General features: G+C 37.9%; 3 protein-coding genes and 1 non-coding gene across 7 annotated transcripts; all 4 read left to right on the forward strand.

Moving 5' to 3' along the window:
• The first annotated feature begins 76 nt into the window (after positions 1-76).
• On the forward strand, positions 77-7,356 carry abcf2a (ATP-binding cassette, sub-family F (GCN20), member 2a). Its single transcript, XM_073874483.1, has 15 exons — positions 77-233; positions 1,141-1,320; positions 3,644-3,852; positions 3,966-4,152; positions 4,435-4,606; positions 4,808-4,903; positions 5,210-5,312; positions 5,391-5,486; positions 5,587-5,706; positions 5,845-5,934; positions 6,033-6,143; positions 6,218-6,280; positions 6,369-6,497; positions 6,590-6,793; positions 6,874-7,356. Exons 2-15 carry the CDS (start codon positions 1,182-1,184, stop codon positions 6,988-6,990), a joined length of 1,836 nt encoding a protein of 611 aa, XP_073730584.1. The 5' UTR covers positions 77-233; positions 1,141-1,181; the 3' UTR covers positions 6,991-7,356.
• Positions 4,972-5,089, forward strand: LOC129443535 (small nucleolar RNA SNORD89). Its single transcript, XR_008644197.1, has one exon. It is a non-coding gene; the product is annotated as a small nucleolar RNA SNORD89 (small nucleolar RNA).
• Positions 7,357-8,479: 1,123 nt separating the features above from the next.
• On the forward strand, positions 8,480-15,890 carry faim2a (Fas apoptotic inhibitory molecule 2a). Of its 3 annotated transcripts, XR_012372646.1 has the most exons (13): positions 8,480-8,633; positions 9,177-9,339; positions 9,468-9,601; positions 9,855-9,919; positions 10,027-10,080; positions 10,170-10,220; positions 10,346-10,385; positions 10,464-10,501; positions 11,378-11,465; positions 11,552-11,647; positions 12,860-12,913; positions 13,191-13,830; positions 13,863-15,890. XR_012372646.1 is itself a non-coding variant. In XM_055201874.2 (12 exons), the coding sequence occupies exons 2-12, from the start codon at positions 9,183-9,185 to the stop codon at positions 13,335-13,337; spliced, it is 924 nt and encodes a 307-aa protein (XP_055057849.1). In that variant the 5' UTR covers positions 8,480-8,633; positions 9,177-9,182; the 3' UTR covers positions 13,338-15,890. The 3 variants fall into 3 exon arrangements, 2 of the variants coding, with proteins under 2 accessions (XP_055057849.1, XP_055057850.1); XM_055201874.2 differs by having other exon boundaries at positions 13,191-15,890; XM_055201875.2 differs by having other exon boundaries at positions 8,560-8,628; positions 13,191-15,890.
• Positions 15,891-17,749: 1,859 nt separating this feature from the next.
• Positions 17,750-26,568, forward strand: ttc19 (tetratricopeptide repeat domain 19). 2 transcript variants are annotated; one of them, XM_055201876.2, is made up of 10 exons: positions 17,750-18,047; positions 18,198-18,283; positions 21,988-22,098; positions 22,219-22,257; positions 22,380-22,436; positions 22,519-22,580; positions 22,687-22,781; positions 22,856-23,010; positions 25,622-25,784; positions 25,995-26,568. In XM_055201876.2, exons 1-10 carry the CDS (start codon positions 17,792-17,794, stop codon positions 26,153-26,155), a joined length of 1,185 nt encoding a protein of 394 aa, XP_055057851.2. In that variant the 5' UTR covers positions 17,750-17,791; the 3' UTR covers positions 26,156-26,568. The 2 variants fall into 2 exon arrangements, with proteins under 2 accessions (XP_055057851.2, XP_055057852.2); XM_055201877.2 differs by having other exon boundaries at positions 18,006-18,047; positions 21,993-22,098.
• Positions 26,569-27,567: the final 999 nt, after the last annotated feature.

Genomic DNA, 27,567 nt, shown 5'->3' on the forward strand with positions numbered 1-27,567 from the left:
GGAGGCTGCAGCCTTGGGATTAAGAAACGGCCTATGTCTGATGAGCAAACTGCATTGAGCAAACTGCCTGACACCCCACATGCTGATAAATAGGTGGAGCGTCATGACGTGTCGACATCTGGTTGGCTGGTGAGCCGGTATTGGCGACACGCGCCTAGTGCCGCTTGTAGCGCGAGCCATGAGATTGCCGCTTTGCTGCTAGCACTCCATCACTCACCAGGAAGAGAAACTAGGTAAAATAACAGTCTGATCTAATAACTCTGTTGTTAAGTTTTTGTCAGTTTCAACTTATTTCAGTGTTTATAAAATATATTATCCTTCGTTACGGGGTTAGTTCTGTTTGTCGGACATCTTTTCGATCAATCTCATTTTGCCGGTTGTTAGCATATGAGCTAGCTCGTGGGCACACAATGAACCTCGCGTCCGCTAAACTACTTTTAGCCGAAAGTGTCGTTTTAAATATTTAGATAAGCTGTGTTATCACACATTTTGTTGTTAACTGATGTTGATCCGTGTCCTAGTGGCAAGATTTACTAGGAATCTGCGAACCATGGCTGTTATATGGCTAAAGTTAGCATGGGGCACATTTCTCAGGCCTTTAGAATAAACGGATCCCGATAATTCGCTGGATAGCCGCAGTGTCTGGTGATTTTTAGAGGTAAATCAACAGTGTTCGTGTACTTTGTTTTAATCGCGATATAAAAAATACTTTAATAATGCAATCATGTAAAATACATGTTAAGGCATCTTTTATTGTACCGCCATCATCATTGCCATCGTCTACGCTGCGTCAGGGAAAAGTACTGAAGTACACGTGAGCCCATTCACTGCCCTCTGCTGTTTATAGCTCGATTGATGCTAGACCTTTTAACAAGCCGACAAACGTACATTGGCTAGACAAATCTGGCTCTGGTTGATTTGTATGTTTAGGAACATTATGTACTTTGTGTGTTAAATCATCACCGTACACAAGTGAGTTACACACGATGATTGAATTCTCAAGAAATAATCCTTATCTAGATGACCCAGTGTTTCATCTCCAACTGTACAGCAGTGCGTTTTCATTATGTATTCAGGAAAATGAAATGTGGCATAAGACCATTTTCCCACTGGCAAACCCAACTCTTTTTTTTCCTCTAGATTTTCAGGGTTGTGGTGTTCCTGGGATTTGCAGTTCAGCAATGCCGTCGGATTTAGCCAAAAAGAAGGCAGCAAAGAAGAAGGAAGCGGCCAAAGCTCGTCAGCGCACAAAGAAAGGAGATGAAGTAAATGGAGAGGAGAAACCTGAAGTTCAGCAGAACGGGTCATCTGAAGTCAATGGTAAAACAAACAAGTCTATATTCAACAAGTCAGTCTTGAACTACCATTTTTGACCCTGCCTGCAAAAACCCACCTTAAAGGATTAGTCAATTTTCTTTAAAAAAATCTAGATGGTTTGCTCGCCACCATGTCATTCAAGGTGTTGGTGTCTTTCTTTGTTCGGTCGAGAAGAAATTGTGTTTTTTGCGGAAAAAAGTCCAGGATATTTCTCATTTTAATGGACCCCAACACTTAACAGTTTTAATGCAGTTAAATTGCAGTTTCAAAGGACTCTAAACGATCCCGGGCGAGGCGTGGGGGTCTTGTCTAGCGAAACGATTGTCATTTTTGTCAAGATAAATTAAAAATATGCACTTTTAAACCACAACTTGTCGTCTATCACTGTCCTTTGACGCGTCAGTGTGACCTCACGTTAGTGTTGTCACGATACCAAAATTATTGGTTCGATACCGATACTATGCCAATGGTTTCGATTCCGATACTTTTTCGATACTTTTTCTGAAAAGGGAGAAACACTCTCAAATCTCATTGCTGTGCTTTATATTAAAAACAGGACAACATTCTAATCATATAACACACTAATAAATTAACATATATGAACAGCAGATATATTAAACATTTAAGCAAAATATAAAATATATCAAAATATAAAAAGTAAATTAGAGCAATGGCATTCAAGGTAAAAAAAAGAATAATTTTAGCAGCATTATCTGAGTTTTTCTCTAGTGAGCATTAGCATAGTAAAAAAGATAAACAAGTACTTAAACAAATGCATTGCTTTTTGTTTGTTAATGTTAATACATTAACATTTATATGATAAACAGATTATAGTATAAATATGAAAATATACCTCAATGAACGACATGAGGGTTAATAAATGACGTGTTTTTGTGAACTTAAAGCACAACAGTATCTGGGTTCATTTACTTTTTATCACAGTAAAAGTATTTTCTTGTCAGCTAAAATGCTGTCTAATTTCCTAAGTCTGATAACTGTGAGGCGATTGTATTAACTTGAATCATTACAGGCAAAACGTGACCACACGCATATTAACAACAACTTGGAAAGTCTAGAATTAATAGTTTGGGATGATTATCAATCTCTCGTCGGCGTGTCGGTCCTTCAGTGCTTTGCTAGCGCGGTTAGCACGCGACTCTGTAGCAACGCATATTTGGCTTACTTCACTTGTGTCCTTCGGGTTCGCATGTTTATTTGACTCACATCCGAAAAAACCTCCACACAGCAACACTGCTTGGCTTTCTTGTACTACTGTTAAACCAGAGCGGACGAGACGAGGAGAGGAGGCGGAGCACTGTATTCACGTGCACTGTGTGTGCGGCGCCGTTGGCCCGTTTAAAAGAAAGATAGAGAGAGAGAGAGAGCGTGCAGCTGGTGTTTGCAGAGTTACATAAAAAACAACTCGCAGCTCGTCTCGGAGTATCGATTCCGCGGGACACGAGTATTGGAATCGTTTTAAAATTTCAGTATCGATATCTATCGAAATATCGATAATTTTGACAACACTACCTCACGTAATATGTCATCACGTCAAGAGGTCACGGATGATGTATGCGAAACTACGCCCCAGTGTTTATAAGTGTGGAGAAAGAGGATCATTCCAACGTTGTTTTGTTGAATGATACTAATTAATGTCTTTGTGTCAGTTTATTGTTTAAAATGGTCCACAAATGTGCGTTTCATATATGTAACACGTGACCTTTCTACGGCATTACGCAATTACGTGAGGTCGCGCTGGCGCATCACAGGACCGGAGATAGGCGAGAAGTTGTGGATTAAATGTGCATATTTTGTATTTTTCTTGTCAAAATTGAAAATTGTTTCGCTACATAAGACCTTTATGCCTCGTTTGGGATCGTTTAGAGTCCTTTGAAACTGCAATTTTAAACTGCATTAAAACTGTTAAGTGTTGGGGTCCATTACAGTCCATTAAAATGAGAAAAGTCCTAGAATGTTTTCCTCAAAAGACATAAATTCTTTTCGACTGAACACGGAAAGACAACAACTTTTTGGATGCCATGTTGGTGAATAAATTATCTGGATTTCTGAAGAAAATAGACTAATCCTTTAATATTTTTTAACTAAAGTCATCCTACATAATTTAAAGAACGTTTGAAAATATAACCATGATATATTTAATATCGAGACTGAATAAGGTCATGTCAAAGACTGAAATCAACTTTAATGATCCTAATTTCAGTAAAATTTTGGACTAGCCTGGTTTTCAAAAGCAGGGTCAATTTGGTTAGTTTTCTCACTTGTTGGCATGTGCATTTCTAATAATGCATGATCCTCTATATTGCAGGGGTTGACAGTTTAGCAAAGGAGTTGGATGAGTTCGAATTAAAGAAAACTGAGGCACGGGCAGTGACGGGTGTGCTGGCATCTCATCCCAACAGCACCGATGTGCACATAAGCAGTTTGTCTCTCACCTTTCACGGACAAGAGCTGCTCAGTGACACTAGTTTGGAGCTCAACTCTGGGCGTCGCTATGGTCTTATTGGTCTCAATGGAACAGGAAATTCCCCTTAAATATAGTAATTCCTGTATCTTCTGGATAGTGTCCTTTAGGTGGCTGTATAAGTTTGATATATGGTAGTGACATTCTGAGTTTTTTTTATTTTTGTACAGGAAAGTCCATGCTGTTGTCAGCGATTGGCCACAGAGAGGTACCCATTCCAGAGCACATTGATATTTACCACCTTACCCGTGAGATGGCACCCAGTGAAAAGACAGCCCTGCAGTGTGTGATGGAGGTAGATGAGGAGAGGATTAAGCTGGAGAAAGAGGCAGAGAGACTCGCTCATGAGGACTGTAAGTTTAGTGGAAAAGGCTTTCCTAACCTACTGGTGAACAAACTATTTAAACATAACTGTCAAGTCTACTAGGAACATCCACGTTTTCATAGGAACTGCTTTGTAACAGCTTCCTTTCCTAGCCGTGGTACATTGAGCATCTTGGCTTCAGAAGACTCCTTAATACAATGTTGTTTTAAGGAATTTCTTGGCTAAGGCACAAAAGTGATAAACATTTTACATTTATTTTATTGCATGTTAGAAGCATGCATTGTTTAACTTGCCCTCATTGCTTCATTAGCTGAATGTGAGAAGCTGATGGAGTTGTATGAGCGGTTGGAGGAGCTGGATGCTGATAAAGCACAGGTGAGGGCCTCGCGAATCCTCCACGGTCTGGGCTTCACAGCCGCCATGCAGCAGAAGAAACTCAAAGACTTCAGCGGTGGCTGGAGGATGCGTGTCGCGCTATCTCGGTAAGTGTTAAATGTCATCTGCTCGTAGCTTTTGGGAGATGATGTAACAAAAGGCCGAATGATAGCACAGTTGCCATGTTGTAACTGTGCAATGACAAAAACTGTCTGAAGCGTATTATCTGATCCCTGTAGATTTGTGTCCGTGTGTTCTTGGCTATTGATTTTATTAGAGAATCATTGAATTTTGTTGTGTTTTATCAGTGCATTGTTTCTGAAGCCTTTCATGTTGCTGTTGGATGAGCCGACTAACCACCTGGACTTGGATGCTTGTGTGTGGCTGGAGGAAGAGCTCAGTCAGTAAGTAATATTTTTTTGAAAACCTTGTTATGAAAATGAGAGTTTTTGTATGTTTACTGTGGGTTGTTGCTGATGACATGATGTAAACAAAAGGCCGAATTGTAGCTCTTCCGTCGAGCAGTTTGTTCTGTGTACGGATGGAGCGTTGACAAAAACTAGACCGAAGCGTATAGCTGATCCATCAGTGCAACCCTTTTTTTCAGTTTTACGTTTGGTGTTAACGCAGGTGCATTTATTTGCAAATCTACTGTGGGTAAAATGGTTTACTTCATAGTGGTTGAGTCCAGCTGTTTCTTTGTTTTTTAGGTTCAAAAGAATTCTGGTTTTAATATCCCATTCTCAGGACTTCCTCAATGGCGTTTGTACCAACATTATTCACCTGCACCAACGCAAGCTGAAATATTACACGGTAGGGGCACCAATCCACCTTCCCTTTGTGTTTTTGCAAAGTCTTTTTTTTAAAATCCTCATCTCTTTTGCATTAAAGGGTAATTATGACCAATATATAAAGACCAGAGAAGAACTGGAAGAGAATCAAATGAAACGGTTTAATTGGGAACAGGACCAGATAACGCACATGAAAGCAAGTATTTTGTAGCATAAGACTAAATGGGTTTCTGTCTTATGAGCTTCTCCAAACTTAAAATGACTTTGGTCATAACATTTCCCCTGTCGATCCTCAGAACTACATTGCACGGTTTGGTCACGGCTCTGCCAAGCTGGCCAGGCAGGCCCAGAGCAAAGAGAAAACCTTACAGAAGATGGTCGCCTCAGGCCTGACTGAGCGTGTTGTGAATGACAAAGTAAGAATTGCATCTATTTTGTTTCTTTGTAGTATTTGTTGTCTTGGTTTGGCAAAGAATGCTCTGGGAGTGTGTACTTCATTTTAATATGCTTACCCAAAAGCCTATAATGGACGACCATGTGCTTATTTCTTTCAGACCCTGTCATTTTATTTTCATCCCTGTGGGAAGATCCCCCCTCCTGTCATTATGGTTCAAAATGTCAGCTTTAGGTATTCAGACGATACGGTACGAACAATCTTTTTGCTTTCTGTACCCTTTCTACACAGAGATCCTTTACGGTTTTGACGATCAAGTTTTAATGTATCCGTCTTCTTTTTATATAGCCATTTATTTATAAGAAACTGGAGTTTGGAATTGATCTGGATACACGGGTGGCCCTTGTGGGGCCAAATGGTGCTGGGAAGTCTACTTTGCTAAAGCTTCTTACTGGAGAGGTAAATTGCTACGTTTGACTATTTTTTTTTTTCCTGTATTTTGTACCTGAATGTAATGAAGTATCTGTTTTCAGGTCCTGCCTTCTGATGGTATGATTAGAAAGCACTCCCATGTCAAAATTGGCAGGTATCATCAGGTGTGTTGACTTTACTGTGTGTATAATTTCATGTTTGTTTTAGATCGATATTAAATTTACTGTTTGCATATGGGTATTCTTTATTTAGCATCTGACAGAGCAATTGGAGCTTGACCTTTCACCTCTGGAGTACATGATGAAATGCTACCCTGACATAAAGGAGAAAGAGGAGATGAGGAAGATCATTGGCCGCTATGGGCTCACTGGCAAACAGCAGGTGTGCATTTTGAAATTGCTTGTAATGGAGATATGATTCGGCTACTGATGAATTTACTGATTTGATGATTATGATCTGTTCGCTTTTACTAGGTGAGCCCCATTAGGAATCTTTCTGATGGGCAGAAGTGCCGTGTCTGCTTTGCCTGGCTGGCCTGGCAAAACCCACACATGCTGTTTCTTGACGAGCCCACCAATCACCTTGACATTGAAACCATCGATGCTCTGGCCGAAGCGATCAATGAATTCGAGGGTGGAATGATGCTGGTCAGCCACGACTTTAGGCTTATTCAGCAGGTACTGTGTAGATTTTATTATTTTGTGTAAAGAATCTGACATTGAAGTCTTGACTTAATCTTACCTTGTTTCCTTTTTAGGTTGCTCAGGAGATCTGGGTTTGTGAAAAGCAGACCATCACTAAATGGAACAAGGGCATTCTGGCCTACAAGGAACATCTGAAATCTAAAATTGACAAACAGATGCATGATTTATAGCCAGTAAAGTCCCGTAAAACGCAATTCCAACACCCCTGCCAAGCAGAATATCGCTCTATCAATAAATACAAGCATGTTAGATAGACTGCAGTCAAAGCACCACCTTTGTTACACTTATGTATGTTAATAAGCATTATAGTATTTGGACTTATCTTTTGAAATACCTATTAAGATCATGGTCGTGCACTTCATATTTTTGTTGGAACCCTCCTCTGTTATGAGATCAGACGTATATGTTCGACAAAGGCTGAAATATAAACGTTAACATCAAGCACTCTTGATGAGTTTTTTTATTTTGTCAAAATATGTTTAAAGCTGTATTTGAAGTGAAATGTATGAATAAAAAGGTACATTATTGATATGGCCTATGCTTTGTCATCTTAATGCTTCAAAATCTGAATGAAAGTGCAATATCTTACAGAATGTATCTTGTATGCTTTAGTCTCTAACATGTAAATGATTTCTGAAATATCCTGATAAAATCTGGTTCTCACCTCTGAGGGAAGATACGAGTATCATTTCTATTATATGTAAATAAAGCCTTTTGTGAATATTTTGACCTAAATTAGACCTAAACACATGCTCATTCATTATTGAGTGAAGAGATAAAAGCATTGCTTTGAGGTTTATTATATAATAAAGTGCAGGTTATTTACGTGATATATGATATAATCCCACAACCTTTATCTTAACAGACTTAAAGTAATAAAGCAACATTTAAGAACATTTAAATCTTTAGTTTTTTTATTATATTTACTAAGCAATTACAAACAAAATGGGTACAATACAAACTCTTGTTACAAATCTAACATTTGTATCTAATAAAATACATGCATAAAGGGTGGAAGAACATAGAAATAAGGCAATGACGAGAAAATAAATACATATTTTTTATATATATATATATATATTCAAAAGAAACAAAATCAGAAGGGCAATCATTTAATAACTTTAAATCTATTTTAAAATCACACTTCTGGGGCACGTTCAATCTCACACCGGTGCACAACGTTTTGCTACGGTTTCCGGGTTGAACGGTGTCGTGAGCATCCATCAAACAAGAGAAAACGCTTCTAAAACCTGTTGCATTCCGTTGCACACCGTTTCCAGGAAACATGTCGTTCAACCCGGAAACCGTAGCAAATCGTTGTGCACCGGTGTGAGATTGAACGTGCCCCTGGTTTTAGAAGCGTTTTCTCTTGTTTGGTGGGTGTGTCCGAAATGTCAGCCCAATCAGAGGCAAGATGTATAAAACCACGCGATAGTAAAGAGACAGCTCGCTCAATGGCTTCAAGTTGGAATGTTGTCTTTCATTCTGGACGGCAAGGTCAGTGACTGTAACATCGAGGGTATTTTACAGTATGAAACACACATTTATAACGATTTCATCAGGCTTCAAAACATTTATAGAAGATAACAAAGAATGGCCTCTCAGCTACCGTAGTTGCAACTCTTGCGTCATCACAACAGAGTGTTCAATGCATCACCGTTTCAGTTTAATAAACGTTGTGCAACGTTTTGTCGGGGCTGAACGCAGCCCTGTTCTTTATCATTCGTTGTCGTCATTTCCGGGAACACCGGATGTACGTCAGTGCGCTGTCGAATTCATTGTTTTTACTTGAGACCGCGATTGTTACAGTAAGGTAAATTGTAACAGTGCTTAGTCTCCAAGCAATTTGTGTCAGTCAGATTTTTAACGTGAATTTTAACAACGTTAATTTTATTTTAATAAGTCCATGACATAAAGGCTTTATAAAGTATAATCGACGAGCTAGCTAAGTTACCGTTAAGCTAACGGCTTTCAGCATACATCAGTATTGACTAAACGTTTTATCTCTGCTGTTGAATTGACCTGACAGTTTACTTCAGTCTTATAGGTGTATAGTTTATGGTAACACAATGTTAAATGTCACGTGCGTTTGGCGGTTCTTCAGATTATCATAACGCGTGGCTAAAGTGATGTTCACTGTTTACAGTATCTTACATTTGGAAAACAAGACAATGCATCAACCCGTGACTCCAGTGATAGAGAATAATTTAAAGCCAACTATTTTGTATGGTAATGCTTTAAAGTAAAACAGTTACAGGTCTATAATGAATTCGTGTGTACTCAAATAACAATTTTAGTGTCTGTCCTTCGATATAATTTGTCAGATTGTATATCTTACCAATGATTTCTTTTACAGTAGACCATGAGTCTGCCGGCAGCACCACCCAGCTATGCTGAAGCTACAGCAGGAGATAAAGAACTAAGAGCTGGAAACTTGAATTATGCCAGTCAGCCACCCCCAATGCCCCCTACAGCCATGCCCATGCATCCCAGCTGGGCATATGTGCATCCCGGTCCCAGTGAGTCACTTTATATGGCAGAGTTTGGATATAGATGCAAACGTCATACCTTAGTGTGCTGCATTATTAAAGAGTCCTAATCCTTTTCAATTCAGTTCAATTCAACCTCACGCTGTCTGTTCTTTAAGGTCCTGGATATTCGAATGCTTACGCTGCAGACATGTCCTCACCCTTCTCTGATCCGAGCTCCAGCAGTAGCTTTGATGGTCTTAATGTGAACAATTGGGAAGACAAGAATATCCGGCGCATGTTCATCAGAAAGGTAAGATTGTATTCATTCAGGGTTTTTTTAGTGCAATGATCTGCCGTCAAGCATTATGGAAATACTAATATGGAATCTGCATCTTTGGACAGTCTGTATCTTTTAATGAGATTGTAGTGCAATCTCTGCAAACCAGCTAAAGTCATTTTTTGTGATTTACTGTTACATAATGTAAATAACATTCTGTCTTGATGTTTTTAATATTGACTGAGTAAGGTCAAAGCTTGATTGGGTTTATATATGTTTCTCTAAGGTCTTCTGTATCCTCATGGTTCAGCTCATGGTTACGTTTAGTGTGGTGTCACTCTTCACATTTTGGTAGGTGGTACACACATTAAAAGAGAAGACATGTATGCTTTAGGTCATTTCGGCCTGTGTAAAGATCCGCACTGACATATATTATCGTTCTGTCTTGACTTCTGCAGCGAGCCTGTCCGAAAGTTTGTTCAATACAATAGGGTGTTTTATCTTACCTCATAGTAAGTGGCATTTTTCCTCCTCTAAAACACATTGCTTGTTGATTTTGTCTTTTAACCTGTGAATAAAAATGATGCTTTATTTTGTCCAGCATGACTTTTATGGGAACCTACCTGATGCTTGTATGCAGCTCAAATGCACGGTAACAGGATACTTTCTTTTTGAATTTAGTCTTGGACTTTTTAGTTCCAGCACCTAGCAGTGTTAGCAGCTGTTTGGTTGTTTATCATCCATGTCTTAATGTGTGTGTTTGTCTTACATGTACAGACGAAGATTTCCTACCAACATGATTCTTCTTGGAATTTTTGTAAGTAATGCTTTCTTATTGCATCATTAATTCACAAAATAAATAATGAAATTGAGTGAAGGCCGTATTTCTTTGCAGACTTTGGCAATGTCGTATATGGCAGGCATGCTTGCCAGGTAAGATGTTTTACTTAATTTTATACAGAAAAAAATATATGAGTCACTACTGCAGGTGGAAACGTTTAGGGAAGATATTTTTAATGATAAGTAAGGTACTATAATAATTAATATTAATTGTAACAGCACTACGAATAAAGGAATCATTTACCCAGTAATGAAAATTATATACCGTATTTTTCGGCCTATAAGCCATGTTTTTTTTTTCATAACTTGGCTGGTGCTGCGTCTTATATTCAGGTGTGCCTTGTAAGTCAGTATGAATTAATTTTGACATTTATGAGGCAAGAGACATAAAGCACGTCTACAGCCGTGAGAGTCCGCCATATGCTGCTTCTGTATTTATGTAATTCAATGGATTCAGTAATGTGGAATGATGCGAACTTCACGCTAGTAGGCTTGTTCGGTTAATTTAGCCTATTCAACCTTCCAGGTAAGTTCTGTATGCTATGGTTTATCGTTTAAATAACTGATAATATTACTTTAACGTACAGACATCTATTCAGCCTGCTGTTCTGTCTGCTATTGTTTAGTTGAATAACTTGCCTTTCCAGATTAAATGTCTGTTCTTCGGCTTGGATTTTGTGAAATAATTTTCTAAATAAATGTGACGTATAGTCCACTGCAACCTATATATGTTATTTTGTCTTAATGACGCATTTTGATGCAGCTTATACTCCGGTGCACTTATAGTCCAGAAAGTACGGTGCACCTAGGCAGCGCCGGATTGTCCAATGGGCATTATGGGCACGTGCCCACCTAGGAAAGCATTAAGATGACTAAATTATGGACTATTGCTATTCTTTATTTTTGGGTGAACTATTCCTTTAACCATATGTATATGATATCAATAATTTATTCTATTTTTATTGACAGCTACCATAATACCAAAGTGGTGATGATGTGTATAGGTATCACAGCTCTGGTGTGTCTGGCCATCACGCTCTTCTGTTTCCAGTCCAGGGTGAATTCATTTTGTCCTTGAAAAACTGCTCATTTCCCATGTGACATTTTAGTTCATTTGCTCTAACGTTGTGTTATTTGATCTAGGTTGACTTCACCAGCCGTCACGGATTACTTTTCTCCCTCATGATGGTGTTGATGATAACTGGTCTTCTGCTATTCTTCACTGCACCGTTTGGATATGTAAGTTGCTTGCAAAACCTCTATTAGATGTTTTGGTGTACATCGCTATGAAGTTTGCACGAAATCCAGTGTCCATTCTCACGAAATCCGTGTCCAGCATCAACATTTTTAAAAAGCCATTGAAGACATTTTGCACATATAAGATTAAGGTCTGAACTCAGAACTTACTATAACCATTCTTTTTAGAGGATTTAAAGCATATTTCCTATAGAATTATTTACATTTTTTAGATTATCATTATCAAAAATTATCATTACCGCAACATGATATTACATTAAATATATGTATTTACAAATTTATGTTTCGGTAATGAGAACTAAAAAGTTGTCAAGGTACTAAGACAAACAACATTTCAACTTTTATCTGGAGAGAAAAAATAAGAACTGCTTACCTGGTAGCCATCTTAAGTGTCACAGTCAATTATGTCTTTTCCAATATTTTTTTTTAATGTTAGTTCCTCGAGGGCTTAAACAATGATTGAAAATTGTTGCGGAGGATGAGAAAATTGGTTTTGGACACATTTACATTCTTTATTATTGTATCTACACTTACCAATGATCACCAAATACCACATGTTTCTTTACTGTAAATGTTTATAGTATAACATGCACTCAAGCTTTTTATTTTTTAGATTTTTTAATTATAAATATTTCCATGTCAAAGAACCCAAATCCAGTCATGGACATGTTGCGGTAATGAACATTTTCCCATAAAATGTGGAAAAAAACAACAAAATTGGTTTGTATGATGTCATTCGAAATCATGTGCAAAACAGTACGTGAAGAGATGTTTGTAACTGTATGCTTCTTATTTTGTTACTCTTACTTTGCATTTACTTTTTTTATCAAAATGTTTCATGACACCTCATAAGTCTAATTTCGCGAGAATCACCCTATTTGCTTTGTATCTTTCTAGTGTGTTTTACTTCTCAGTGTCCCGTTTATCTCACTGGGGTTTGTCAGACAATTATTTTTAAAGCTGCTGTAGTTGCTGCAGTACAAATACATTTGAATTAAAAATGTCTTCAGGTTTATACATCTAGCTTTATGGTAATTGTAGCCAATCAAATATTTATTGTACATAAAAATATGTAAATTACTGTCCCTCACAAAAGGTTTATTATATTTGGGAGTCCTTGGCATCATAATGTTTGAAACCCCCTGATTTATACAACAGCATTGTACGCTAAAACATCTGCCTGTGTCTTTTCAGATACCATGGATGCACACTGCTTATGCTGGATTTGGCGCATTGGTTTTCACCCTGGTTAGTACTTTTTAACTAATTATGTGCTGACCGTCCCGACAAACGAGAGTGGCACTAAAAGACATCCAATGAAATTGCAAGAGGGCGATGTGTTGTAAATAGACAAAAAATATGCAAATGAAAATAAAATGCACATAAGTGCCAAAAGGAGATAAGGATGAGACTTAAAATTTGCAAAGGGTCACAAGCTTGGCATAAAAACAAGTAATAATAATGATCAATTTTGACTATGGGATGTTGTTAATGGTAATGTGTGTCCTTTTTGTCGCCCTTTTAGTTTTTGGCGTTCGATATGCAGCTGTTGATTGGCAACAGACGGTACTCTCTGAACCCAGAGGAGCACGTGTTCGGAGCGATCTGCCTCTACATGGATGTCGTCTACATATTCCTCTTTTTCCTTCAGCTCTTTGGAAGTCGTGAGTGAGTTGATCAGGTGGCACCCCCCTTAAGACCGGGCTGGACTTCAGCCTTATCCTCTGTTAAAAACATAAATACACACCCTTCTCAATTACTCCAAGGTTTGGCGAGGAGCGAGCAGTCTTCCTTCATTCTGTGTGGCAGTTGATGTGTGATGTTTTTATGTACTGATCATGGTTATGTGGGCCTTTGCACAACTGGTATGCACCTGAGCTGTGAGATAACCACACTACCAATCAGATAAACGCATGCCGTTTAGGGTAGACAATCACTGCAACGTGGCTATTGAGGAGGGTGATCGAATGGGAAAGTAATTTTTGTGTCCCCCAGTCAACGTGATTTGAAATGCCCTGAATCATCTGCATAAAAAAACGTTTCAAATTCCAGCATAGAAAAAGTTAAATGTGATTTAGTGGGGAACATAGGGACAGTATTTGACAAAGGTATTATCTATTCGTTTGCACGTTATAATTAATCTTACACCGGACAGGCAGATCTTTGCTGATGATTATTAAAAATATATAAATCTTAGGCTTCGCATCTGCCGTTAAAAATTAGAGCCAGAGAGGTCCATATGTGAACGTTTGTTTTTCTTGTGCAATAAGGATAGCAGATATACCTAAAGATAGTTGTTGCAGTATTTTGTGCCTCCTTTGAATGCTGGTTGATAATGAAGTATTGTTGTTGTATGCACAGTTTTATGGTTGCTTTATACGTGCAGCCAAATCCATAAAATATGCTGTGTGCCAAAATGTATTCCTATCACGTGATGATGGCAGAGTTTTCCGTTGTGGCACTTAGTCCAACAGGCAGGTGGTAAGGTCTGCAATACTGTATATGTCTATCAATTGCCTGATTTGTACGTGTGTGATGCTTGGGTGTTAACTTTCAAGACTTGTTGCTTTTAAAGATGTAGTGTGTAAATTTTAGCGGCATCTAGTGGCGAAGTTGCGAATTGCAACCAAAGGCTCAGTCCACTTCTCATTTCTTTCTTTTGAAACACATAGAGAAGCTACGGTAGCCACCACCGGACAAACATGTCATCGCCAGAGACAACTTAGTAAAAAAGTTTGTCCGTTAAGAGCTTCTGTAAAAACATGCCGGTACAAAATGGCGACTTCCATGTAAGGGGACCCTCTGTGTATGTAGATAAAAACGGCTCATTCTAATGTAATAAACACATAACGGTTCATTATGAAAGGTCTTTATACACCCTTGATAATATAGTTTTGTATATTATTTTGCATTTCTGTCAAGAGATTCTTCTAAAAATTACACACTGTACCTTTAAAAATTTCTTCTTTTCACTTTTGAGTAAAATGTTTTAAATATAAATTAAAAAAAAGAGACAAAAGAAGGTGGGTGGGTGGTTTGGGTGCATCTTTTATTTACCATGAGATGGGGCTTATTTTCTACAATACATCTGTCTCCTAAAAACTTATAGGTATAGATAGTATGAGTGTTTTTTCTGTAACTTACACCTGTATTAACATTCCTCTTTGCTTGCATTTTAGTAATGTTTCTTTAAGCTAAACATTCTTCTTCTGGATAAATGGCATTTTTTCCAAGAATAGAAAACATACCAATACACTTTTTCCTGATTTAATGTTAATAAAATGTTAAACTAAAATAAGTGACAGTTTGAAAAAGAAAATATGTACATATTTTTTTCAGACATCCAATTTTTTTGCAAAAAAACAGACATTGAAAGCTATTTTTCTGTCATGATGTGACCTTGGTTTATTAAAGGTCACCTAATATAAAAAAATACTTTTATATGTTGCACATAATTTTGGGTCGCTTGTGTATGCGCAACCACCCTGTAATGATAAAAACCTGCCCAGTTTTTTAAAATTATCCTCTAAAACCTCATAGGACGAGCTGTTGCTGTGTTCTGATGTCACTTTGCACAGACTCCGCCCACAATCATTCAAAGACCACAGTTTCCATTTTAAATCTTCTTTACAGAATTCGTTACTGCATGGTCATTATGAACAATGAAGGTGATTGACTTATTAAAAACGGTGTATATTTTCGGTGTAGGGAAAGGTCAATTGGAAGGAAAGCAGCAGCTGATTTGCATTTAAAACGACGCACACATAAACAGCACTTTTTCCTGCACACCCTTTCAACATGGTCTAATACGATCTATAGGGTATTTGGACATAAAACTATGTACATTCTTGGGACACCGAAGACTAATATCCCGTCTCGAAAAGTTATATTAGGTGACCTTTAATAAGAGATTTTTTTAAAGAAGGATTGAAATTGTGATGATCTTTGTATTTTTGTGCAGTTAATAATAATTATGTGCATATTAAGTGTGAGTGACTTTTTGTGTACATGTGGATCACCCAATGCCTTTCCCATTGCTGTGTGCACTTGTGTGTCTACAAAGTGAATACGTTTAACCTGTAAATACTGCATGATCTGTGATGATGAGACTATTGTTGTGTCACCGACTGTGTGTTAACTTGGAACTGAAAAGTGATTACGAGATATTGTGTAGAAACCTTAACAGTCCTTTAGTAAAATTAATAAAAAGAACAGTGAATAAAAATGTTGGTTTGCGTTTAATGTTTAAATTAGGGGTGACCCCGAATAGTCGAAGATTCGATGCATCGATAGGAGAAGCCTGATTCGACTACCAATCTCACAGTCGAATCGTCGCAGATGTTATGAAATGAGGATCATTCAATTTTGGCCGTATATGGGTGCACACATTATCTGATTTCACATATAACAGCTTTCTCACAATATATTAATATACAGCATATTATGATAATGCTGCAAATAATATGTGAAGTAACAGCTTTCAATAAATATTTTTAAAATGCGTTAATAAATCCAACATCCCCTGTGACCGGGCTACACGGAGGTTTCTTCGTTAATAAACCATTGCCTCTTTGTTTCTACATTTAAAAGAAAAAGCTGGCAATTATATTATGGCTATACTTTTCTATTCTTTTAATAATTTATTTTATTTTATTTATAAATCACTCTGGGTTATCTGATTTAACTATTTGGCTTGTGTTTTGTTTCTGTGCACTTGAGGCATTTTGCACATTTGTTCTGCACTTTGTTACTTCTGACCTCATTTTATTAAAAAAATGTATCTATTATAAACGTAAATTCTGATCTAATTTAAGTCTGTAAATTTTGGATAGCTTTTCGTTGTATCAATGTTGCGCTATATTGCGTGCTGGCCATGCTTGCGCATGTAATTTAGCCGAACGGGCTAGGTGATCTGCGTCTCATATTTAGGAGTTCATCAAACTAAACATTAAAAACGGATATTTTTCGACGGGTATAAGTTTTTAAAATGTATTTATCCTACATTTTGGTTATCTTGTCAAAAGTTAAACTACAAAACAGGTAAGCCGTTTTTTTAAATTTCGGTGATGAAACGGAAACTATCTGCACCGAACCTATTTCTGCCTGACACGAATGTCTTTCTTGTGATTTAATATTATGGTTGGTGTTCACTTTTAAATGATAGCTAAGAGATTCCTGAAATAAATAATATCATCCGGTCTTTCTGTATCTAAAGTGAATACAGAGATTATCAAAGTCAGAGCAAGCAAGCAGGTATTTCTGTGCTAAATAATAACGCATAGTGTCTATAAAATAATTAATTTCAGTGTTTTTCATGTTATAAATTAACGTTTAATGAATTGTAAATAAAGATTAGTTTTTATCATTTACAGTCACAATCACAAGTTATTTGTCATTTCTCATTTGTCGGGTTTTTTTTGGTCATGACTGCTTTGACGCGCTATATCTCCAAATTAAATAAAAACACTTAATTGTAGCCGGGGTTTCCAAGGCAGAATCACCTTTGTTATTTTTTTAGGTTTAGTTATCAAAATGTATTTTTGTGTGATGTTCTGTAGATCGTGGCTTTAAAATGCTATGAGGAATAAATAAACAAATGTTGCCTTATATATTTTACCTGAAAAAAAATAAATATATAAATGCATCGTCAGTTTTGTCTTCGTTCATCACTTGAAAGACAGTTTTGGTCACTTTAACAGTTGTGTTTATGTGTGCTGCTTGTGAAAGAAAATAAAAGTTACCAATTTGTACATTGTCTGGCCCCCTCCCAACCCATAGATATGATTCGACTATCGGTCGACTATGGAAAGATTCGACAAATCTGATTCGAATATGTAAATCCTTAGTCGAGGACACCCCTAGTTTAAATCAATGTACAATTCTAGTTTGTAAAGACATACAAAACACCATAAATCAAGTCAGTTTTTCATTGTGTTTTACTTCATACATGCGCCTCGCAGACCGACTGGCGTATGACAACGAAGTACCGCGAGAGTGATACGTTTCGAATGCTCTCGCGGTATTATAATGTCAAACGTTGATCGGTCTGCCCTGCGCCGTATGAAGTCCAGCACACTGATCACATGACTATCACGGCTGACGTCGTGGTTACACAAACACCGGAAAATGGCGCTGCGCTCATACTGTCGACAGCTCGCTTCACAGATAGCTCGTATGAAGCATTGTGTAACTGACTGTACGATAAATATATCGGCGACTAGTTTATCACGTGCAAGAATCAAACCGTTGCATCAACCGGTTGGCTCATTTGTGCAGTCGAGCAGCTGTCGCAGAAGGTCACGGCATCTCTCTGTTGCTGCACGCATCAATGAGAAGAAAGCTGGGTTTAGCGAGTGGACTCTTGCAGCATGGGGTGCCATGGGTAAGTTTGGCATTTGTTTTTGTTGTAGATGTGGCAGAAACATTGGTAACGTGCGTGATGTTGACCTCTCGACCTGAGCTTTCAAATATGTAAATTTACGTTTATTTCACATTGTATCAATTCTCGATTTGACTCTGGGATTTGCTTCAGCTTTTTCCATTTTTGGAAGCTCTGATGAGCGGACTGAGGAACAGAAGCTTGAGGATGAACTAATTCTGCTCTTAAAGAAAGCCAAGGTATACTGTTGCACATATATTACTTTATGACCTTGTCTGTGATATTCAGACTTAAGTTTTATAATCTAATTCTAAGATTAGAAGCATCAAAGTTTGATATCTTTGGCATGATCTTACTCCGTTAATTTTAAATATATCAAGGTTACATGTTCTTTACATTATGTAAAACGGTAAATGAAAAATGACTAGTTGGTTTTTCACAGTAGGGTCACAAGAAAAGTACTGTTGTACACTTATATACTTATTTGTTCTATAGTAAACTGTAGTAGCATTCTTATTATAGACCCTTTGCAAACACGTGACCTAGACCACGTGACGACGCCATGCTGGACGGCAAAATCACTGACGCACTAGGTTGATTAGTAATAGACGAGCGGGATCTTTGATTAGTTTTAAACAGTTTAAATATATATTACACTAAATACATGGCTTCTTATATTAAGGAAGTTGTTGTGCAGTTATCGGTAAAGGTAGGGCATTTGGTAGGTCCTCACAAAAAGCGCTATTTAGAGAATTTAGAGATAGCGGGACTGGATACCGACCCTTACCTTCTTCCTCCTTCAATTTTCACGGACCTCATTAAATCGCCGAGTCTGCCCGACTTCAGCCCGCATAATTTGTACCACTATGTGGTAAACGGGATACCCCCATACACTGGTGCTGATCTTAAGGCTTTCAAAAGTCTGCAGAGCTGCCAACTTCTGAGTTCAGCTTGGAGTGAGAGAGGTCCTAACCATTTGCTAATTGATAATAGTGTGGATTTTAGCTATTTCTGTGTTAAATAGTTGGAAAAGACTGCGTTAAAATGGTTCACTATACAAATCGAATCATATTTTAGAAATTAAATTGAAATAAAAGCTTTTACTGAGTTTAAATGCCTGATATTAGAGTCTTTACTATTATTTTATACACTTCTATTATGCTTTCTTCTGATAAAAGTGCCAAAAAAGTTCTTAAAATCTAATGAATAGGCTACTGGTCTCTGTAAAATGTATAACTGCAGATAACAGCAGCTTTGATTCAGTTTATCCACTGAGAAAGAGAAGCGTAAAGTGATGATTTATGATTGGTGATAGAGAGACTGTCACAATCAAATTAAACTAAATGAGTAGTTTAATATTAAACTAAAGCAACAGATAATGTGTATGTCAAGACCATATAATTATATTTCGTATATATTATTGTTTATAGATGTCAAATATCAATTGACTTTTTTCTCTTTTATTAAAACCTGTCACCGCAAACATCACGCAGGCTTGTACTGCTTGCAAACATGCACACGCGAGTGATGGTTGATTAAAATTGCTGTTTTCTGAGGGTATCTGCGTGCGTGGAATCCGGGCAGGTCTCTGCTTTTCATCCAGACCTTGAAGCTTTGTGTGTTCGACTGGTACGGAGCTGACTGATCGGCGTATGACATCAGAGTAACGCGAGAGCAAAGGTAAAGGCGGATCCTTTTGTAACATTTCGACTTGCTCTCGCGGTACTCTGATGTCCTCGCTGCCGAACTTCCTGCGCAGCGCCACATAAAGTGAAATGCTCGTTGACTCTTTGCAGCAAAGCACCAGCAACATGAGAAGTGGTGGCACGCAAAAGACAGTGAAGGTACGCTAAAATATAAAAGTGTCAGTACTGCGAGCACTGGTTTAGCTACTTACATCGTGAAAATGGATGTGTGAGAATGGGGTCAATTGGGTCTCACGGTGAATGCGTGAGAGTTGGCAGGCAGCTATGATGTATGGTGTCACTGCAGCATTAAACAATAACATTCATGTAAAAATAATGTATTTATGCCACTTTTCTGTAATGGTAGGTGCATCATAGCAACACGAAATAATCATTTTATGACCCTAACGAACACAAACACGTACTTGTTTGGCTTGCCGTCCGTCTACAACATAGCACTTCCGCCGTCCGTCATGGCGTCCATAATTCGCGCGAGTAGAGCGTGACGTCACGTGCAAGGGGTCTATAGTGTTATTGAACCTTGCCATAGTAAATTTTAAAGTATACTACAGTTTATCAATTACATTATACATTAACACAGTGTAATTGCTATAACATAAAACGGTATACCACATTTTACTACATTAAATGGGTCAGTGACAAAAATGTTTGGCAAGATGAGAAATTCTAAAATCTTTGAAAACTTGTTTTAAAAGCATGCATCAGGTTTATTTCAATGCACATAGTGTATTTGTTGATTTTTATTTTTTATGCAATAAAAAAATTAAATTTGCGCCATTTTTATTTAAGATTGAATGGACCTGAAAATGTCAAATGGTGTAACCGTCAATTGCACCAAAAAATGAGAAATATTAAATATTTGATCCACCTTGATGGCATGTAAGCGTAATCATTAAAAAAAATATATCATTTTATTAGTTATTACTAAATTTTAATAAGTTTTTGTAATATTTGTCCTGAAATATGCTCTGTTTTCTAAATAATCTTTGACAAATGATGTAAAAATGTATGTAAAAATATACTCTATATATATATATATATATATATATATAAAATATAATATAATATTTTTATATATTTTATGAATATATTTATATTTTCATTAAAAAAATACCAGTTACACCAATTGACACAGACCGGTAACACCACATTGACATTTTTGCAATTATCCCCCAAATATTCTTGCAGATTACTTGCATACATTCTCTTTTTTGAGGACCAAGTCTAAAATTGTTGGTTTTATTTCATTTTGAAAGAATATTTGGGGGATAATTGCAAAAATATCAATTGGTGTAATCTGTCTGTCTCAATTAATGTAACTAGTATTTTTTTTTAAATTAAAATATAAATATATTCATTAAAAAATGTGGGATAAAATATATATTTATCTAGTTTAGTGTAATATGATTTTTTTACGTACAATTTTACATCATTTGTCAAAGATTATTTAGAAAACGGAGCTGTTTTCAGCACATTTTAGGACAAATATTACAAAAACCCATAAAAATTTACAGTTAGAAATAACTAATAAAATGATATTTTAAAATGATTTTTTTACACTTACATGCAATCAAGGTGGATAAAATATTTAATGTTTGTCATTCTTTGGTGCAATTGGCGGTTGCACCATTTGGCATTTTCAGGTCCATTCAGTCTTAACTTTCATAAAAATGGTGTAAATGTGGTTTCTTATTGCATAAAAATTAACAAAGATATACATGTGCATTGAAATAAACCTGATGCGTTCTTTTTAAGTTTTTTAAAAAGATTTATACATTTCTCATCTTGCTAAACCGTTTTTGTAAAGTATTTTTCATGTGGGACGTTTCTTCTTTCATTCAAGAATTAGGCACATACATCAAAGTGATTTACAGGCAGTGATTTTCTTTTATCAGTATGTGTGGGTGTCCCATGACCTTGGTGCTCTACCAGTTGAGATACAGAAGTACAAAATAAAACTCAAAATGCATTTTTAATTAATTAAGCCATAAAGGTACTCAAGGCTGCGCTGCGTTGACCTTCAACCCTATCAGCCGTGACTTAAAATACAGCACTAGCCTTGAGTACCTTGTTGCTTTTATAAAACGGTTACCACACAATTCAAATATAAAAGTGAAAAAAGCTACTTTTTTATGAAGTAAAATCACTAAAAACCTTTAAATAAAACACAGCTATTGACCAATCAGAATTAACTATTTGATAAATGCCCTAACGCTGTCTGTCACTTTTCCTCGCAGTACAGTATGATGACTGGGGAACTGGACGCAGCAAATGTTTTCTTACACAAAGCTGTCCGACTGGCACATCAGACGCACAATAATGATGCCATCATATACACATACAGCCTGGTATGTTGTTTTTTCATCCCAGAGTTCCTCTTGTCAAATCCTTACAATTAAATACGTTGCAGTGCACATTACAGATCTGTAAACATCTCTCTCTCTTTTTCTCTCTCTCTCTCTCCGCAGATGGCCAATCTTGCTTTCATTCAAGGTCAGCTTGATAATGTGAGTAAGGGTGTGACTGTTCCTCTCTCTGCCGTGCTCCACTGACTCACATTACTCTGTATAAATGTATACATTTGTGGTGAATGTGCGCATTTGACTCTTGATATCATCTGTCGTTGCAGGCTGAGAAGCTTTTCAAAGCAGCCATGAGTTTCATGCTGTCAGGTGGCACACCACAGGTAATCGATTAAAAGTTTTACAATAAAAAGTATGTAAAACAAAAAAGAAGAGTCCTAATCACACCTCTCCCTGTCTGGAAAGGATGACAATGCAGTCATTGAAATGTCGCTGAAGCTGGCCAGCATATATGCAACTCAAAACAAGTGAGTTCTGCTCTCCATTAAAACAATCACATAAGAGAAGAAACGCTTGAGTCGGTTGACCTTTTAACCTCTTTTCTGTTCAGTAACTCGTATCTTTCGCTTCCAGGAACGAGTTGGCGGAGCATGGCTTCCAGTTCTGCACAGAGTCTTTAGAGGCCAAGATTGAGAAACACAAAGACCTTCCACCAGAAAGCCTGTCAGGTATTACAACAACACATATGATGTCAGTGCTTCTGTCTCAATTGATACTGAATGTTTGTGTCTTTTGTGACTAGATGAGGAGCGTAAAGACACCAGGTTGCTTTTAGGTCTCAGTCTAGATGCGAGAGCGCGTTATTTGGCGTCTCATCGCCGTTTCACGGTGGCCTGCAGGGATTACCGACATGCCCTGCAGATTTGCCAGGAGGAGCAGGGAGAGTCCCACCCACAGGTAATAGGCTTGGTTTTCTTTCGAGAACAATACGCCGCGAGTGTGCACCGACTGATACATGCACTATAGTCATAATCATTCATCGAGTAACAAATGTTCCCTGTCTGAGGACATTTAAAGGGCTTTTCGTGTTCTGTGTGTCAGATTAAGTGAATTATGTCTTTTAGGGCAGTGTTTCTCAACCCTGGTCCTCAAGGACCCCCTTCCAGAATGTTTTTAGATGTCTCCTTAATTAACACACCTGATTTAAATTATTAGCTTGATAGGGAGACATTTTGGAAGGTGGCTGATGAGTTGGTTCAGGTGTTTTAAATAAGGAGACATCTAAAACTTTCTGGAAGGGGGTCCTTGAGGACCAGGGTTGAGAAACACTGTTTTAGGGGACAGGGTTTAGATTAACCTAGGACTATGTAAAGGGATAGTTCATCCAAAAATGAAAATTCTGCCATTGTTTACTCTAAATTGTATGAGTTTCTTTATTCTGTCGAACACAAAAGATATTTTGATAATGGTACCCACTGACTTCCATAGTATTTGCTTTTCCTACTATGGAAGTCAATGGGTGCCGTCAACTGTGTGCTTAACATCAGATGTTAAAGGTTCTTTATGGAATCAAAAATGCACCCTAAAGGGGATCGCACACCGGCCGCTCAGCGCCGCGCCGTTCTAAAAAAATGTAACACATGTTTTCTATTAGTATACGCACACCGTCGGCGACAGGTGGCGCCTGTCCGCACCGCCCAGCTGTGACTCAGGAAGTTGTTCAAATCCCTGTCGCGCCACAGAGCGCCACTCACATAGTTTAACATTAAATAACATCAAATGTGTCCCACATCATTAATGATTAACATTGGCTGCTAACGTATATTTTACATTTTGAAGTAGACGCTATCTGACGAAGCTCGTGCTACTTAATGTGCACTTCCTGTTTACAATACGTCCGAGTTGTCCTAGACGCGACGCGGCGCTGAGCTGCGCGGCCGGTGTGCGACCCCCTTGAAGCTTTCACGCCTTGGCTGGCACATGTTTCCAATGGAAGCGCAGCGTTTTTCAAAACAGCCAGCAGCTGGTGATTTTTTTTCCGCGCTGAACTCCGGCTCTCGGCAGTTTTTCCGCGCTTAGCATCGAGAGTTACCGTGGGTTCACACCAGCCGCGTTTGAGGCGTCAAAATCCCATCTACCGCGCCTAGTTTGCGGCTTGAACAGTGTAAATGCAGTCGCGCGTCTAGAGAGAAGTAGAGGCGCGGAAAAAGCAAGCATTTGACGCGCGTCAGAGGCGAAATTCACTTCTTGTGGGGAGGCAAGTGCTATGCGGTTGTCTGTTTGCAAGATGGCTGATGTTGATCGTGCATTCATAGAGAGATTTGAATGTACGATTGTTTGTATTTGGTCACCTTACTATAGATTTTTTTTTTAAACGGCGATTCGATAAACGTCACGTGACTCAAAAGTGAAATGTGTATTTACAACTTACCAGGTTGCCCAATGTCCTCCTCACTGACACTCTTCCAAGCAAGGTCCTTTTTATTCCTGTCTCTATAGAAATAAGAATATTCCTGTCTCGTTTAGCTCCCGGTGACTGCTCACGGACAATATCAAGCATTCCTCCATGTTGAATGAGTGACTCCGGGCGGAGCTGCCGCCACAAAAGCAAGCAGGCTCTTGATTGGTTAATGCGGTGCGAAAATCCGCCAAAGTTCAACATTTTTCAACTCTGGCGTCAGACACCAATTTGCGTGAAACACAAAATGCACAAAAAACATAATTCGCGCCAGATGCTCAATTCGCGCCATTCGCACAAACAAGTCGGAATCGTGCTAACGTGCTCATTTGCGCCGCGAGACCTCCAGACGCACGTCTTCACATTGACTTAAAGCAACACTAAAGAGTTTTTGCTCTTTGCTCCCCCTACAGGTTGGAAGTGGAATTGTCCATTACCACTGTCGTAAATTATTTAGCCTGCTGCAGCGAGGCTGGCTCTGATTGGATCGTATGTCTGCCGTAAAGCAAGTTTTTGTAGTTGTCACTCGAACTACAGGACCGCGACCCGACGGTTGTAAACTTCTTTAGTGCGGTTTTGGCCGATAGAGGGCGGCAAAGCGAATGTGAATGTATCGTTCACCCTGTTTCGAGTGGATGAACGACTGAAACTTTTTTGGAAACGTTATTTTAATGTAAAAAAACTATTTGGTGTTGCTTTAACATTGAAATCACTCGTGCTTGACGCCTCTACCGCGGCTGGTGTGAATGCAGCATTAGAAGAGTTTTAACTGTGGGTGAAAAGCTCCGCTCGTCAATGTCAGTTCTCACACGGCCGTCCAATCACAGTGGAGGAGGGGCGGGACAAGAATCGCAACAACCAACCGGCTCAAAGCTTAAGTATCACAGCTACCAAAGCGCTCAGCTGAAGAAAGCTGCCGCTCAGCTAAAAAAATCAGCTGGCATTCGGCGTTTTCAGCCGCATAAAAAAAGCTTTGGTGTGTCCCGCTCCTAACAACTAACTAACTAATCAAATGTATACTTGAATGCACGCTGCGTCCACAAATGTCTACAAAAAGCACAATTATAAATGTTACAAATGAATAATCTTGTAGTTTGTGATCTGTTTCAGTCTTTGGTTCTGATGAGTGACCTGGCAACCGTTTTGGACCTGCAGGGAAAGCACGATGAGGCGCTGGTTTATGTTAGGAGGGCCGTTGATCTTGGACAAGCTGCGGGTCACCCTGACCAGCATGTATTGTTAGGAAATATGGCAGGAATACTAATGCACAAAGGTTCAACTCCTTCCTTTATTTACAGTCATTTTTTAACTATTATAATTTTTGCACCCAGTATTTATGGTTCGGTATCTGTGACCTTGCCTGTTAAACCCTACTAAAGTCATTTTGTGTGATTTACGTTTTTCTACATTAATCATTCTTCATTATGTAAAAATATAACCTTGATATCTTTAATATCGTCTTTTTTTCTATTTTGTTTATCAGGGGAGTTTGAAGAGTCTGGTAAACTGTACCAGGAGGCTCTGTCCTTGGCGCATGCAGCTGGAGACACGGAGGCGATTGAACAGCTTCAGGAGGGTCTGAGGGAGCTGGCCAACAGGAAAAGTGGCCAAAAAGAGAAAGAGACTGAGGAGACTAAAAAATGATCCAAACACTACCTGTCTGGAAGTATAATATATTTCCTATACTGTAAGGCAACATTAGGAAAGATTTGTCAGTCTTGGCATGCTAAGCAAGACTATAAGCTCCAAGCATAACCTTGTATTGTTCACTGGTTAACGTTTCACGTGTTTTGCAACAGTGCACAATGTACAATATCTGATGCCTTTTTATATCTTCTCTCTCTTATCAGACACTTTTTGCTTTTGATCTAATAAACGGTTCCTATGTAAAACCGAATCAGGGCAGATAATAAGGACTGAATTGAATTAATGTGCAATAAAAGTGTTTTTTTCATGAATATGTAATAATCTTATTTATAAAAAGCCATCTTGTTGTGTAACATATTGGATGTGAGTTGTGATTTGATAAACTTGTTGTGAACATTTTTGTGTGTGAATTTGCACTGTTTACTTCATTATTTTTTTTATTTTATTTTTTTTTAAGTTGCCAGTCAGCGCCAGCATTTTTCATATTTTTCACAAAAGTTTAATGCCTTCCAGAAAATGTTTTTCTTTAAATATATAAACAAACAATATATCAAATGAAAGGACCCTCTGCTTTCAAAAAAAAAAAAAAAAAAAACATTTCATCCTATCTTCATTAGTTCTCTTTTTATCACCTCTCAAACATGGGTAGGTTTCTTCAAAAACATCCCATTTTGAGCAAAAAGCTGAGATAATTCCATTTTTGTGAAGGACTTTTGATAAAGATCAGATTCAGAGCGATCCTCAAAACATACAGAGTTCTTTCTCTTTCACGTAAAGCGTTACTTCCGGGTTGTATAAGTTGCAGAAGTGCGCCATCTGGTGGATAATAGCGGTATTGCGGAAAGCCGGAAATTCTCAAGTATGACTCGCTGCAGCCTGCGGTGGACATCCAACCCCGCCCACATCCAAGTGGCACGCCAGATGCCACGCCCATGTCCAATACGTCACCGCGTGACTCCCATATATGGCAAAGCGTGGTTCCCCACGGAAACCCGCTGATCCTATCGAAGTATGTTAAAGCAGTTTATTGCAATCTTAGAATCTTAATAAAAGGTTATATTTCGTTTTAACAATACACGTATTCTTATATTTGTAAACGATATCCAAACTAATATGACATAAATTAAATCTAGGCCACCCTCCCCCAATTTCATAAAAACATTATAAACGGAGCTAATTTCATTGGTTAAACAATAACATATGCTTGCTTTACCTTATTCCTTTACAGCATGTAATGATATAAATTCCCATTTAATATGATCGATTGTAACATAGCCAAAACAAGTTTACATTTAAGTGGACATTACTTTTTAGTATTGTAAATGTAATGCTTAACATATTTTCATGAGTTTATTTTCATTTAATTTTCTAAACATTTGTTCCACTTCATCATAAAGTCTAAATATGTC

Source organism: Misgurnus anguillicaudatus, chromosome 2 (assembly GCF_027580225.2).
Source record: "Misgurnus anguillicaudatus chromosome 2, ASM2758022v2, whole genome shotgun sequence".
In the NCBI taxonomy this organism is placed as follows: Eukaryota; Metazoa; Chordata; class Actinopteri; order Cypriniformes; family Cobitidae; genus Misgurnus; species Misgurnus anguillicaudatus.